Genomic DNA, 15391 nt, shown 5'->3' on the forward strand with positions numbered 1-15391 from the left:
CGAGGTGCTAACTCGAAAAAGGGAGTCCAGATGGCAGGAGAGAAATTACAAGCCTTGACTCTCCCTCCCTCCATTTAAAACCAATTAAACCCCAATTCCTCTTTCCCAGCGTCTCTGTAGGAAACTGAACTTCAAAGGGGGCTTTATTCCCCATAAACCCCTTCCTTACTCCGCTTTAGGGTCCTCATTCAGCCCTGCCTTACACAGCTGTCATTCCCTCCCTTGGCAGCAGAGGGAGCCCGAGGAGAACAAGTGTGTGGCAGAAGTCCAGGAAGCCCCAAAGAGGTTGCCAGGATCTGCAGAAGGTTGCACTTACTGCACAGCTAAACTGAGCAACGTTTGCAGACTGTACATAATGCCTTACAGATGTATGCCCATGTGGTTGTGGTCAGTAAAATACAAATTCACTTAAAAGCATTAATGAACGCTTAAGAGCTTTTAGCCGTAGTACTTTCCTAGATTCAGACAGTATGTGGCCAACTGCACTGCTTTATAAGAAACCACTTGGATAGAGGATAGCAATGCCAGTTAACCCTATGTCCCAGCAAAGGTGGGTTACCTTCCCAAAGGAGAGGGGGCAGATTCCCATGATAATAGGCTAGAGTGAAGTAGGTCTGAATTGGAGCCACAGGTTCCACTATTTCTTCCCGTCAGACCTCTGCTCAGATGCCAAATAACTCTCTGGACCAGATGGTCACAGATCTCCCTTACCCATCTCTTGAAGATGAGACTTGTCCACGACTGAGGCCTAGCCCCTGACTGCCAACTTATGCAGGTAAGTTGGTCACAGCCTGGATGGGTGTCCTCTAGGATGCCACCCTGGGAGTAGGCCATGGGGAACACTTGGGGGTCAGCCCCTCCAGAACCCCATTTGGACCTGGCACCCTCTGAGGCTGGGGTGAGGATGCATGACACGCTGCTGGCACCTTATTGCTCTGGGTCCCCGAGCCACAGGGCTTGCAGGCCTGGACTCCATAGGGCTGGTGGGCTTTCAGGATGGTGTTAGGGGGGCAGGAGTGGCAGGTTCCTGAATCCCGGTTGATGTAGTGGCCAGCAGGACAAGATGTACAGGAGGAGCCCATGTCAGAGGCTTCCAGGGCGCAGGGCCGACAGTAGGAGGCCACCCCATTCATGACATTGGTGACGTTGATGGAATAGATCTTGGCGATATCGCTGGTGTACTTTCTGCCCTGGAAACAAGGAAACAAGAGGAGAGCGGGCAGAGGCGTGGGACACCAGCAGCAATTGAGTTCTCTGGAAATAGTAAATTACTGCTTGGTCTTTTTTATCCTATAATACTTGAGAAAAATCTGATAAGCACCTAATTCTTCTTCACTTAACAGTTGCCCTTTATGTACATTTAGTGTCATTTTTAAAGCAAATCTGAACCATTTAAAAATGATGTCTAAAAATATTAAGTGCCATGGGGGAATATGCAGTAGATACTGTTATATGAAAAAAGCAAGTCTTGCCCATGGCCAGTGTGGCTCAGCTCCAATAGCAGGTGTTGCCCATGGTCTGTGTGGTCCAGTTCATTGGAATTGCATTCCACGCACAGAGGGTCACTGTTAGGGCATATACCCAGGGTTAATCCCCGGTTAGGGCATGTGTGGGAAACGACTGATTAATGTTTTCTCTCTCACATGGATGTTTCTCTCTCACCCTCTCCCTTCCTCTCTCTCTAAAATAAATTTTTTTAAAAAGAAAGAAAGAAAAGAAAAAGGCAGGTCTTTAATTTGCATTACGTTGAGTGAAAAAAATAAAACCAGAGTTGTTATTACTAAAAACAACAACGGGGATGAATAGGTGTACCAGGTGAGACATGCACTCGTCCTCAGGGCAGGGCTGCTGTAGGGACAAAGTAAGGCATTAGGACAAGGCTAGATGCTTTTTAGGGGCCTGGGATAGGCAGTTCTCTGCTTGACCCCTTAAGATCCTTCTAATCCTTGGGGTCAGACCCTCTCACTCCCACTCAAACTAATGCTAAGGATCCTCCTGGGCTCAGAGGTCTCTCTGGGAGCCCGGGGTCTGAAGAAGGGGAGGCGCTTACAATCTCGTGGAAAGTGGTCCGCTGGAAGGCCCAGGTGAAGCTCACGGAAGCGTTCTTCTCAACGATGTAGGTGAAGGACTGCTTGCCTTTAGAGCCTTTCCACGTCTCCACGGGAGCGTTGGCCCTAGAATTCACACCCTGAACCCAAGACAGACAAGTGAAGAAGGCACGATGGCCGGGTGGCTGCTGGGGAAGAGGCCACTCATGCTGTTGCCATCCCCGGGGCCATCACAGTTGGCCAGACCCATGTTAAACGAGGAAGCCCCTGACAGACAGTCTGGGCCCCTCCCCTGTGAAATCACTACGAGCAGAGGTGTCAGTTATGTTGATGCACCAGTGGGGCGGAGGAGGAGGCCAGCCCTCCCAATAGCCCTTCCTGGGGACCCCATCGCAAACAAAGAAAGGAAAACATACCACCATGAAGTAGAGCTCACAGTTCACAGAACAGATGGTCTCGAAGACAAATGTGATCCTGGCCACCTCTTTGTTCTCTGTGTCTGCCATCACCGACTGTGGAGGTCTGCGGGCCAGAAGTTAAAAGTCAGTTCAGAGGCCAGGCAGTGCTTATTGCAGAGCCCAGAGAGCAGCAAAGGTCTGCTGGGGGGCGCGATGGGGGGCGGCGGGATTAAGCTCCTGGTATGTTGGAAAGAGCATGTACAAAGTCCAATCCTGCCCCTTAACTATGTGCCCTTGATGTAGCCAAACTATAGTTTTCTCATCTGTAAAACGGAGGTCATAATATCTTTCTTATTTACCTCCCATCACTGTGGTGAGATCCACAGTCATACCAGATGTGGAGGTGCCGTGCAAAATGCCGTGTAGCCTCACAAGTAGAGTGCAGTCCCCAGACCAGCAGCATCGCGTAACTTAGAGCTCATTAGAGATGCAGAACTTGGGCCCCTCTTAGACCCCCCCGAGTCAGAATCGCACATTGACGTGACCCCCAGGTGATGAACGTGGCATTAACGCCGTAGAAGCACCGCGATCATGAGATGCACACTGCCTACATTCACTTAGCAGCTCTCTCTCGGGGATGGCGAGAGCTTTGCCTAGGTTGAATGAGCAGAGAGTTCCGCTTGCAATCTCTCCAGCCAAGTTCTCAGGCTGCTCCTTCCTTTGGGGAAGAGAGAGCCATCTACAAAGCCAGAGCGGGGAGGGAGTGGGAGAGGTGCAGAAGCCTTTACTATGGTGATCAGATTTACAAATCGAAACATGCCCCCATAAAAGCCTAAAGAGTTTCCTTATTTCTCAAACATGAACTGTATCTGCTCAGCCCTGAGTAATGTGAGTTAAGGGAAACAAATACTTTCCGAGCCCCACCGTGGACCGAGCCCCGGGGCAGGGATGGGAAGGAGGGAGCTTGGAGGAGGGAATGGAGAGGCCAGCCTGGCAATCAGGAAGCCCAGTCATTGGTTCCCCCTCATCTTTCAAGTGCACAAGAGTTCACTTGGGCTTTGAAAATCCACTCAGGGCCTTTCCCTGGCTTGGGCCATTTGCTTGAATTTTGAGGACCGGCAGGCCCAAGCTCACAGTTGTGCTAACAAGTGGACTGAAGAGTCATCTCAGCCTGAGTTAGTCCACATTCACACTGTCAATCCCCCTGGTTTACAGACCAGGGCCTAACGCCTATAGGGGCACGATGACTCCCAAGTCCAGGAAGCCAGTAGGAGTAAGTAGCAACGTTCAAGTGCCCTGTCTTCCAGTCCAGTGCTCATTCCATGGTCACACACTGCCTATAGTGTGTGTGTTTTTAATAGCTAACAAATTGCTTTTTGTCCTAAGTCTTCTTGAGTCAGTGGATAAATATGATAAGAACAATCCCTCCCAAACTACTTGCTCCAAATAAAAATGAACTGTCTATGGGCACTTCTGGTCCTATTAAAAAAAAAAAAGTTAATTGTATCTGATGCTGTGAGGAGGAAGACTTTAAGTAGCATGGGGCCAGTGAATGGAAGGAGCTAGATGGGATTGGAAACTGGTAGGTAGGTTAGACTGTGGGTCAGGTTCAGGTTCACACTGTCGGACCATTGTCGTGCTTCCTCTGTCTGAACTGCTTCGTCAGCAAGCAGAGCCTCTCCCTACCGCATTCCAAGATATGTGGGACATGCATGTAGCCAAGGTGGTGCTGGCTTCCCCTTAGTTTGGCATTCCTCACCTAAATCCTGGCACAACCAGAGTGAGGATCATGAAGTCATTGTCCGAGGCTCCAGCTGCCGTGTAAATGTAGTCCCCGGCCACCTCCCAGCCTGGAAAGGACAGCAGAGAGTTAACGCCCCGGTGGTGTTGGGTGCAGGGCATACGTGTGCCTAGATGACACTCTGGAACCACTGCTGGACACAACCATGTTACACCTGCCCCACGACTTCGGTCAGAGACTGGAGCTCTCAGAGAAAGATCTCTGGGGCATGTGCATGCTATTTCTAGTTCAGTTTTTATCTCTGAAAGGGGATTTGGCAGAATATATGCCCATGAGGAGTGGAACTTTCCAGTGAATACATGGCCCGGTTAGCTCATTTCCTCCTAGATATCATGAGTGTGAAAACAAGTGACATAGGAAGAGCCCCCGTGCGTGGGGTGTGCAGGGAGTGTGTGGCAAGGGGAGAGACCCTTACCTGTCATGCCTTTGTACTCAAAGTTGGTCCCACTGAGAACGGTCGTTTCCATGTTAGTGGGCAATGTGTTCCACCATTTATATTCGAATCCCAAGACAGGCTCAGTCCCAGCTGGGCAGTGGCTACAATCTGGGGGGACCACAGATCCATGTATTCAGCAAGAAGGCTGCAGCCACCCCGACCGGGGCTGCTGTCACACAGACAATCAAGGGAATGCTGAGTACTGCTGCACAGTGATATGAAGTTGACCCAAAACATTCAAGCAAAAAGCTGCACAGGCTGACCCTTCCTTCCCATGTCCCAGCCATCCTCCTCGCCCATCTAATTTTTCCTTTCCAAACGTAGACGTATCTTCTGGTCTGATCCAAATGCTTCATGTTATTTGTCACGTTATGAGCAGTACATGCATTCACATGAATAGGGACACAAATTCCCCCAACTCCTCTCTGCAGCATGGCTCACAGGTCCACACGTATCCAGCTGGTCATCCCAGCTCCCAGGCCATCCTGTTAGCGCCCTGCCACCAGCTAGGAGCCTCTGGGGGGAGGATGGGGCCCCTGCAGGTCCGAGTCGCAGTCACAGTTGGAATGAGAAGAGCAGGCAGTTCATTCTCAAGTGTGACTGTGACCACAGACAGAGCCCACCCTGACTGCTCGTCTCCTGAACTTAGTCCGCCGGGCTGTGCTGACCACCTCGGAAGGACAGCTGACCACCCTGGGGGTGCTGTGCAAATGGGTGAGATGCAGGACGAGGCAGGAAAGGGGGTTACCGGAGCCGTTGGAGTATGAGCCATAAGGGCAGGGCTCGCAGGTGCTGTTGTCGGTTTTGAAGAAGCCTGGGTTGCACGGTGGGCAGCGGGTCTTCACGCCGGAGGCAGGCAGCTTCACCGCCCCCTCGAGATCCTCATTACAGATTTTCGGCTGGGCCCATTTGTACATGAGCTGTGTCTGCAGAGATGGATCAAGGATGGCTCAGCCTGTACATAGCTTAGCACATCTTTAGGAAAATTGACTTGGAGGATGGGGAGATTCTGGGCTGTAGTGCAAACTCCACCAGGGCGGGGATCTTTATTTTGGTCATTGATGTATCCCAAGCACCTAGCCCAGCTCAGTAAATGCATTTGAATGCATGTTGACTGGGTGAAGGGGGATATACCTAATGGCGACTTGTGTGACATGGGGTTGGGGGACCAGCTGTCTTCAGAGAAAGCTCGGGTTCCAATGTAGAATCTTACTACTACCAAGGTCACAGGACAAGCGGATGGTAAATCCCAGAGCACAGAAAGGCATGGATGGGATTCCCAGTTTGTCCCCTGGGTGCTGTCTTTGCTTTTGCATTTATTCAGAAAGCTAATACATCTATATGTCAGACCTGGAGACTTAGAGATGGTGAGAGAGACAGAACAGCAGTCACATGATGGCCATTTTTACGCGATCAGACAGAACACCAGATGCTGCGGAACTGAGTCTGGGGTGCAGCTGATAAGATACACGGCCATACCCACTCGCTGCTGGGGAAGGAGATGATGCTCCAAACACGAGAGCTGGGGCGGGGGGAGGGGGGGAAGGGGGGATGAAGGATGACTGGGATAAACAGTCGCTGCTAAGACCAGCCTTTATCCTGTGCTTAATAGGCAGAATTCAGCCAGCCAGCAAACATGCATGCTAACAGCCAAGCACATGCTCAGTGAATGCAGCTTTCCTGACTCCTGATTCTGTCTCCTCGGGAGGCTCTGCTTTAGAGAGGCAGACAGTACATCCAGAGCGTCTGATCTAAGACAGACCCTTCAGGCCTGGAGCCACCCCTGAAGCTGGCTGCTGTTCCTCGCACTCAGCAGGCTCACCAGTCACAAGCCCGCCTCCTCTACAGCTGCTGCGCCCTGGGCCTGGACAGGACTATGGCTCCCCTCACCTCACTCAGGTCCCTGCCCTCTCTGCAATAGCTCTCCACTCTGTCACTCTCTATCTTCTAATTCCCTTCTATCTTTTCTTCCTCCCACTTATTACCATCCGGTGTATTTGTCACATTATGACAGTAAATGTTCGCACCCTGCCACCTGCTGGGAGCCTCTGGACGGAGGATGGGCCCCTGCAGGCCTGAGTCACAGTTGCAGTTGGAATGAGAAGAGCAGGCAGTTCTCAGGGGTGGCTGTGACCTGCAGACCCGTTTGTTATTTATCTGTTGTCTCTCCACTTGCTCCCCAACAAGAATTAACTCCCTGAGAGTAGACGTTCCGTGGTTTTGTAGCTGCTGTGTACCTGGTGCTAGCACAGTGGCTGACTGTTGGAATGAACAAATGACCTCCTCAGAGAGGCCTTCCCTGGGGAGTCAGTCCTGCCAGCTCGGGGTCCCCAGGACCCTGCACATCTTGTTGCCTCGGTCAGGCCCGTCTTTCTGCTGTCTCCACGCTCCCTGAGGGTCTTAGACTCTCTGATTCCCTCTGGAGCACAGGGCCTAGCACAGCAGACTGCAAAGGAAGGTTTCTGAAGCAGAGAGCTGGAGGGGGGAGGGGAGTAAAGATGCGAAGGAACCAGCAGGGCCAAGCCAGGCTGTTCTCCCGTGAGCCAAGAAGAGGGGACGAATCTGACGAGTGTGTGAGGAAATAGTGTGCACAGGAGACAGGCAACTATTGTGCAGAGGGGCTAAGCGAAGGGAGAAACGGAAAGAAATTGAATGGCTCTCTGAAACAGAGCCTAGGAACCGACGGGGGACAGATGGCAAAACCAGTCTCTGGTCTGAGAGTGAGTGAGGCCATCTCCTTTGCCCCCGCTGGCCCCACGTCACTCTGCAGGCCTCTGTGGTTTTCTCTGGTGCAGCCTCAGTGGCCGCGGGAACTTTGAACGTGACGCAGCCCAGGGAGTGGGAAGAGGGGCCCCCAGACGGCGCTACCCACCTCTCCGTTGGCATCGCAGGCCGTGTGCGTGTAGAAGTAATCTTTGTCGGTGCAGGCTGGGCGCATTTTGCAGGAAGAGGATCCTTTTTCTAAATGGAAAAAGCGAGGACAAATACTCGGGTCACATAAGAAAGCAGAGCTCATGACCCTGTGGACCCCAAGATCAGATACTGCAGAAGAAAGTAGAAAAGCCTGCACACCAGCCCTTCCCGGGCGGCCTCAGTGGCAGAAGTCACAGTCCCCAGGGCCCTGCTCAGACGCCCCTGTGCACCGTTCCTGGTGCTGTGGGAAACCCCAGCCACGATGTGGGGCAGGGCGGGGAGAAGTGGACAGGCCGGAGGACCCGCAATGAGGGCGGGTAGCTAGAAAGAGCATCTCACAGGTTCACCACCACCAACCAAGTTCCCTGAAACCCGCCATCTTCCAGGTCAGAATCCTGACTGGGTATAGTTCCTACTCCTGAGGGACTGACGTGAAACAGAAAAGCTTAGGACAGTGCCTTCATGCTCTTATTCTAATTCTTTCTCTGAATTTTCTTATTTTCTTCCCACACTCCCCACCCCAGCCTCCCAGCATTCTCTGAACCTAATGAAAAATGTCAGCTATCGTTTCATTTATTCTGCTCTCTGCATGTTCTCCTCATGTGCCTGTTAGTTCTGCTTTAACCCTCTGAACTCCTGGATAGCAAGAATTGTTTCAGTTAACCCCTCTTTAAAACAGATCTCACCTGTTAAACATTATGCTCCCTTTTTAGAATTTGAAAAAGAGACCTGTTTTCTCTATCCAAAAATATACATAACCCATGCATTAAATTTCCAAGAAATTAATTTTCCCCAGAATAAGAATCACTGCTGTATAGACTGTGCGTGCAACACTAGTAGCACTGCTGTCACTGCTATTTCTAACATGATTACAGCATCACCTGCAGGCAGGCCTTTGATCACGTGAGACTGCCTCACTGATACCTGACAGGCAGCGCGGTGGAGTGGAATGAGCTACTAACTCAGACAGGCCTGGGTCTGGATCCTACTCACCATTTCGTAGCTGGGTCACTTTAGGCAAGTTACTTGACCTCCTGAACCTGAGTGCTCACATATGTAGAAGAGGAATAACAGTAGTATCTATTTGGCAGCGCCAGCACAATGATGCATTGTAAGGAGGGACTCACTAAATTCTGGTAACTCTTATGACCTGGGTTTGTAGGGTTTATTTTATTTGGTAACTGTGACAGGTTTTTAATAAGGATTAAAAGTCTCTTTCTCTCCCTTCCAGTGAAGGGCTTGTTTCTCATTTGAGCTCTTCTTCTTCCCAAGGCACCAAATGAGTTCCTAGATCAGGAAATTTCCCCATTGCTGCCTTGTTGGCCTGCACCGGGGAGTTCCCACAACAATGCGCCTCCGCGCCTCTTCTGTCCCCGTCTCTTCTGTCCCCGTCTTGTTAGCTTGGGCAAGAGGGAACTACTGGCTGAGAAACAGCTGGGGCCTTCTTAGCTCATTTATTTGGTTAACAAGCAGAAGGCCTAATTCAGCACAGAGGGATCAGGGACTCCTGTTTTTGACCGACTTGGCCAGGAGAAATTGGGGGCAGATGCTGAAAACACACCAATTCCCAGGGCCCTTATGTGTTGCGTTTAGCAAATTGCAAGCTGCTTGTTAGAAAGTGCATTCCAGCCCAGTGCATCAACCTATGAACCGGGAGATCACAGTTGGATTCTCGTCAGGGCACATGCCCAGGATGCAGGCTGAATCCCCAATGGGGGGCGTGCAGCAGGCAACCCATCAATGAGTCTCTCTTGTCATTAATGTTTCTATCTCTCTCTCCATCCCTCTCTAAAATCAATAAAATATACATACTTACATATATATTTTAAAAATGAAAAGATAAGAAAAAGAAAGTGCATTCCACACTAGGGCCTTCCTCTGCTTGTCAAATATTTGCTCAGCCTGACATGCTAGCTCCAGGATTCAGCAAAAATAGGCCAGCTGTTTACACATGGACAACTGCTAAGGTAGTGTTAATAAATGATTAACCCAAATGCTGCGACAGACCTCATTCTCCTGGCAAGGTTTCATCGTGGTGTTTAAGTTGGGTGCTAGTCAAATTGGAAACATTGGCCTAGATGTTTGAGAAAATGAAAAGTGACTCCTATAGTTCCGCGGCCTGTTCCTCCCTGTGCTTGTTGGTATCGCCCTCCAAACCCTCCCTGCCCTCAGAAACATCACCTGAGTATTTGTCGGCATCACACTGGTGGCACGAAGTTTCTTCTTTGTTCGAATAAGAATTTTCTGGACAAAGTTTGCAGAAAGAGGAGCCCTGCACGTCTGCATAGGTGCCAGGTTTGCAGGGGAAGCATTCCGAAGTGTAGGCCACCCCTGGGAAGGAAGAACATAGCAAAGCAAAACTTGAGCCCAGAGCCTGAGCCCCTGGGGACCGGCCCCCACTTTCCTCCTACAGAGTCTCAGGGCCAGAAGCCCAGGCCCCGCCCCCTGTCCATACCTGTGATGACGATGTTTCTCACGAGCACAGGCTTGGAGACTTTGGACCACACTGAGAAGGCTGTGGTTTTCCAAAAGAGGACGTTATTGCCTCGGTTTAGCTTTACCTACAACCACAGACAAGAGGCATTAGCGCAGTCTCTTGCCGGGACCCCTCCTCTTACAATCCAATGGCAGTGCCTGTTCTGATCCTCCCCACTTCCTCAGCTTTGCACTTGCCCTTGTCTTGGCCTTCCTCCTCTGTCTTCTGAGCTTCCTCTACAACCATTTCCCACCCTCAGCCACATACATCGAGAGCAACTCTACAGCGAGACTGATGAAGGGGTCTGACGGTAGGGTGAATGGAATTCCCGCTTCTTCTCTGATTCCACTTATCCATCTCCTGTCCCTAGAAGACCTAGCCTTTAAAAAGGCTGCTGATCCTGGGGTCAAGCCACTGGTACAGCAAGACAACCCACACCCATATTTTGTCAACTCAAGAGAAACTGCAGCATCCTCATCATGTCAGCCCCTTGCCCTCTAGGGAAAGAGGGGTGGAGGCCTGGGCTGGGAGGAAGCACTCCTTGGAGGAAAGGCCCTTGGTCCCTTTTCTGGGATTTCTAGGAGCGGCTGCATCTCCAGCAGAGGCTGCAGGAAAGCTGGCTTGATGCTCACAGTGTGGAATTCCCATCCTTTCTCTGTGGTCCTCATCCACCGGGAATCGTCTGCATTGGGCTGGCACTGGTCATTCTGGACCTGAGGCAGCAGGAGTTTGGGATCAGAGTCTTCGAAGGAAATGGGTTCCTTCCCCCACGCTGTGGCAGCCTTCCCAAGGCCCCTTCTTTAAAAATTTTCTTTAGGAACAGAGCTCAGAACGTAGGAGTCTTGAAGTAGGGTAGGAGCGAGTCACACACACAAAACATCAGGCACTGACAGCAAACACATAACCAGTAACTCAGAAAAGCCATTACATGCTGTGTGCGCATCTGAGCAAGGCGAAACCCCCAGGATTCCCAGACTTCCTCCTTCCCTCAGTTTCCCTCGCCTCTTGAAGCCTCAGCTCCTTTGCCCACAGTTCTCTCCAGAGGATAACCACTGTGGCAATTTCCCAAGCCGGACTGGGCTTGTGATTCCTGCAGGTGCATCTGAGCCATGGAAGAGCTTCTGCTGCCCACCCTCCCCCTTGGCCAACGGCTTACAAAAAACTCAAAGATGATGTTGGAGTCTGCGTAGTAGTATTCGAAGTTGACAGTGCCCGACTTCTTCAGGTTGACGGCATACATCAGTGTGGCCGTGCACTCGTCCGTGTTGGAGGCGATGTAGTCGCCCAGGGGAACCCACTTGGACCTGTGGGTTGAAACAGGGGCCAAGTTCACTGTCAGGGGCACGGCCCACCAGCTTCATGTGACCTTCTAGGTGTCTGGGGTATTCTTGATTTGTGATTCACACGCGAAAGCTTAGACCTGAAAATGCTCAGTAACGGATGACTTCTGAGCCTGGCCAGCATGGCTGAGTGGTTGAGCATTGACCTGTGAACCAGGAGATCACAATTTGATTCCTGGTCAGAGCACATGCCTGCCTTATAGGCTCAATCCCTAGTGTGGAGCTGATTTGAGGCAGCTAATCGATGATTCTCATAGTTGATGTTTGTATCTCTCTCTCTCTTCCTATTTGAAAGCAATTATATATATATATATAGATATATAGATATATAGATATATACATATATAGATATATATGTATATGTATATGTATATATAAAATGTTTTTTTTAAGAGAACGACCTTTGGATCAAGGAACCAAGAGGTGGCCCCACTATTTCACTATTTTGCTTGAAACCAGCTCAGGTCTCCAATGACTAATAATGTCCCATTAAGGGGACCTCAGCTTAGTCCCCTAGTTCCCTCCTGTGTTTGTCAGAGAAAAATGGTGATTCCAGCTCTTCAACAGTTACTATTATTCTCGCATGGAAGTGAGAATAGTATCCAAAGGACCTATGCTGAGTTCGTGCAAGATTCCCGCACTCACCTAATGGTATTGATTTCTCCTGTGAAAAGAGACAACACTGCATGCTGATGTGCTCCCTGGCATCAGCTATAAATAACTGCTCAAGTTGGATGAATAATTAAAAGGGTGCCATAATGGGTTACATTTGCAAAATGATTCACAATTCTGGTATTTGTCAGAGCTGTGCCTGGCGAAAATCACTTCACACTGAATCAGAACAGCATGTCTTCACCGATGTCTAATGCCAGGCATTGCTCCAAATTCTTACTCCTATCAGCTCATTTAATTCTTACTGCTACCTATAAGAGGAATACTGTTTTTAGGATGAAGAAGTGGAGGCACCGGAGTAAGAAGGAAATTTGCTCACGGTCATTTAGCTGTGATTTGCTTATACTAGGACCTGCTTTGTTTCCCCGTGGCCCTGGGCAAAGAGAGGCATGCACTCTAAGAAGAATTCTCACATGGTGGCCACCCAGGCACTGCCTGGCTCACACTGTGTGGCATTATTTTATAAGTTTAAGTTAGAAAGAAGAAACTGCACAGGAAAATTAAGAGGCTGCCCATGTTTGAAACCCTTTTTAATATTTACATAGATCTTGCTCTCATTCTTGTTTCACCTTCATAGTGCTTGGCTTCTGTCCTTTCTTCTCCTCTCACATACAACATCCTTTCTATATTACTCCTCCTTCACTCCTGTTCCCTCTTGCTTATCCCAGTCTTGGATCTAAGGGTTGTTTCCAGCACCTTGGTCATGGGACATTTAGCCAGGAACCAAGAAGGAGCCCCTGAAGGATTGTCCTATTTTGTTCCCAATGATTTATTTCATGTTGACTTTGTGCCAGATGTTAGATGCTGGATATAAACACACACACACACACACACACACACACACACACACACACACAGATCTGGTCCCCTCCCTCTTGAAGCTTGCATTCTACTTACAGTTGCAGAGACAGAAGCTTGGCTAATCACACAATTAATCCCATAGTAATAACTGATAAGTGCCATAGGAAAAGACGAAGCAGGAGTGTGTAACAGGAGCCTGTGGTGTCAGGAGTGACTTCTTTGAGGAAGTCACTCTTAAGGCCCCAAGGAGGGAGGGAGCGTGGTGGCCAGCCTGCCTAGAGCATATTAAACAAGAGGGAAGGTGCTTGAGAGAGGCTGGAGAAAGGGGCAGAGAGCAGAGGCCAGTCGGGGCAGATACTGGATTTTATTCCAAGAGCAATAAGAGTCCCTAGCATCCAGAATTTTCAGCAGGCAAGTTCTGTGGTTATATTTGTGTTTTAAGAAGATCAATCTGGCCACTGAGTGGACAGTGGCCTGGAGAAGGCTGGGAGTGGAAGGAGGTACCAGCTGGGAGGTGTTAGAGGCAAAACCGGCAGGAGGTAGTGCTGGCTGTGGTTAGTTTGGAGGCGGTGGACATGGATTCAGGTAAACACCAGCTCAACTATTGCCTTTCTGTGGGGCAGTGAGGAAATCACAAAGCCCCTCTGGGTGGCCATCTGCTCTCCATTTCGAGAGAAGAAACCTCCTTCCCCCGCCCAGAGATGTCCTGGACGCTTTGAGAACCAGGCTCTTCAGGATCTGCATCCTGGAAACACAGGCTGTTTTATTAGCCAGCCCACACCCTGCCCTGCTGAGAGATAATGATTTCTGGACTTCAGGGCAGTCCCCAGAGAGAAACCCTTTCTCGCTCGAGTAGGAATTGATTGAGTGAGCCAGGCCTGCACCTGGGTCTGCTCAGTGGCGTTCTCTGTTAGGACACAGATGGGGTTGGTTGTCTTAACCTACGTTCCCTCTCCTCCCAGCTTTAACCCTCTCGAGCTCTCTCGGAGGCAGTGTTGTCATGCTGATGATTTTGACACATAGTCTGAACTCTAAAAGTGGACTCTGAAATGCCTGCTGCCTGGCTCTGCCAAGGGTACTTCTAGGAGGTTAAAGTATAAGAATGGGAGACATTGCTCCCATTTCAGAAATCCATGTGTAATATACCTCAATAGTTCTTAACTCCTTTTTGTCCTTTTGATTGCTTGGGCATGAGAGACCCTTTCATGGATGTACTTTTCTCCCATGTTCTTTGCCAATACTTAACAAAGAGCAGTGGACGATTGTCTTTTACATCCGTGAATCCCCCCACTTTCTTCCCTAGGACCCAGCGTTGCCTCGCACACACTGAATCACTTGAAGGTGGCAGCTTGGGGCAGTAGAAAGCTTGGTCCTGGGTGCGAGTTCCAGGCTCACCAGCTCTAAGCTGGGTAACAAAGGACGAGTCACTGAACCTCACTCTCTGAGTCTCCAGTTCCTCACCTGTGAAATGGAACAGTCATACCTATTCCACAGGGTTCTCGTGAGGAATAAGGCATCCGGGATAGTGCTGAACAACAGAAGGCACATCACTCATTCCTACCCCTGGCATTATGTAGTATTCAAAGATTCTGACAAGGAAAGCTCACCAGTTCTACAAGCACCTTGAAATGAGATTTTCAATTACTAAAAATATCTCTGTTTGAGCTGGAGAATTTTCACTCACTGGAGTCTCAAAGTTTTTGAAAGCCACCATAGACTGAAGCTCTGGTCCTGCTCTATGCCCCCCAAACCTCGGGGTTGGCAGTCCGGTTTATATAGAAGTTAGCACTGAAGCTAGGAAGATGCCCAGTGCTTTACACATTATGTTGCTATCAAGGTGAGGATGTGTATTGGCTGGCCCAGAATTCCATGGTAGAAATACAATTGGATTTTGTTTTAAATGGACTAGGCCATTGAACCTGTGGCCATCTTACCTACCTCTCTCTATTTCCCCATGTTTTTCTCCTGCCACAAATGCTTGTCCATCACTAGGAAGCTTATGTCAGTGAATGGGCTAAGGTGGACGATCATCCCACTTAACAGTGCTGTGGGCACCTGCTTCAGGCCTCACCCTGGGCTCCCTCCTCTCCACCCTGCCTGCCCGCCTGCAGAACAGAAGAGGAGTGCTCCCTGAACCCCTTCCCAGCACGGGGAGGAGGGAGCTGGGCGTGGGAGGTGACTCACGAAGTGCAGTTCTCGGTGGACTCGTTGGTGCTGTCATTGATCTCCACATTGGATGAGAGACTGGCAAAGCCATGAGGCAGCTCATCCCACTCATCGAACCGGATGCCCGTGCCCAGAGAGTAGCGGCCCTCGGTGCAGGGCTTACAGGACTGGTCCTTCATGTCCAGAAACTCCCCAGCTTTGCAAGAAAAGGCTGGAACACAAAGCAAGGACAAGGGTGGGGTGATGAGGCCACTGCTGCCCCAGAAGAAGTGGGCAGGTTCTGGGCATCCTAACGGGAGGAGCTGAGGGTGGAGGTCTAGGCATTGGGCCCACTAAGCAT

General features: G+C 50.1%; 1 protein-coding gene across 7 annotated transcripts in view; it reads right to left on the reverse strand.

Moving 5' to 3' along the window:
* ELAPOR1 (endosome-lysosome associated apoptosis and autophagy regulator 1) overlaps positions 1–15391 on the reverse strand; it is a 37913-nt gene that overhangs the window by 6185 nt on the left and 16337 nt on the right. For all 7 annotated transcript variants that reach the window (XM_045586933.1, XM_045586935.1, XM_036452599.2 and 4 more), the window contains exons 3-14: positions 15070–15262; positions 11229–11376; positions 10705–10785; positions 10052–10157; positions 9778–9927; positions 7556–7644; positions 5432–5609; positions 4663–4791; positions 4206–4296; positions 2465–2570; positions 2051–2188; positions 927–1190 (exon numbers count right to left, since the gene is read on the reverse strand). In XM_045586933.1, the coding sequence (XP_045442889.1) occupies positions 927–1190; positions 2051–2188; positions 2465–2570; positions 4206–4296; positions 4663–4791; positions 5432–5609; positions 7556–7644; positions 9778–9927; positions 10052–10157; positions 10705–10785; positions 11229–11376; positions 15070–15262 (1673 nt within the window). The remainder of the gene's footprint in view (positions 1–926; positions 1191–2050; positions 2189–2464; positions 2571–4205; positions 4297–4662; positions 4792–5431; positions 5610–7555; positions 7645–9777; positions 9928–10051; positions 10158–10704; positions 10786–11228; positions 11377–15069; positions 15263–15391) is intronic.

The sequence above is a fragment of the Pipistrellus kuhlii genome, unplaced genomic scaffold (assembly GCF_014108245.1).
Source record: "Pipistrellus kuhlii isolate mPipKuh1 unplaced genomic scaffold, mPipKuh1.p scaffold_m20_p_24, whole genome shotgun sequence".
Lineage (NCBI taxonomy): Eukaryota > Metazoa > Chordata > Mammalia > Chiroptera > Vespertilionidae > Pipistrellus > Pipistrellus kuhlii.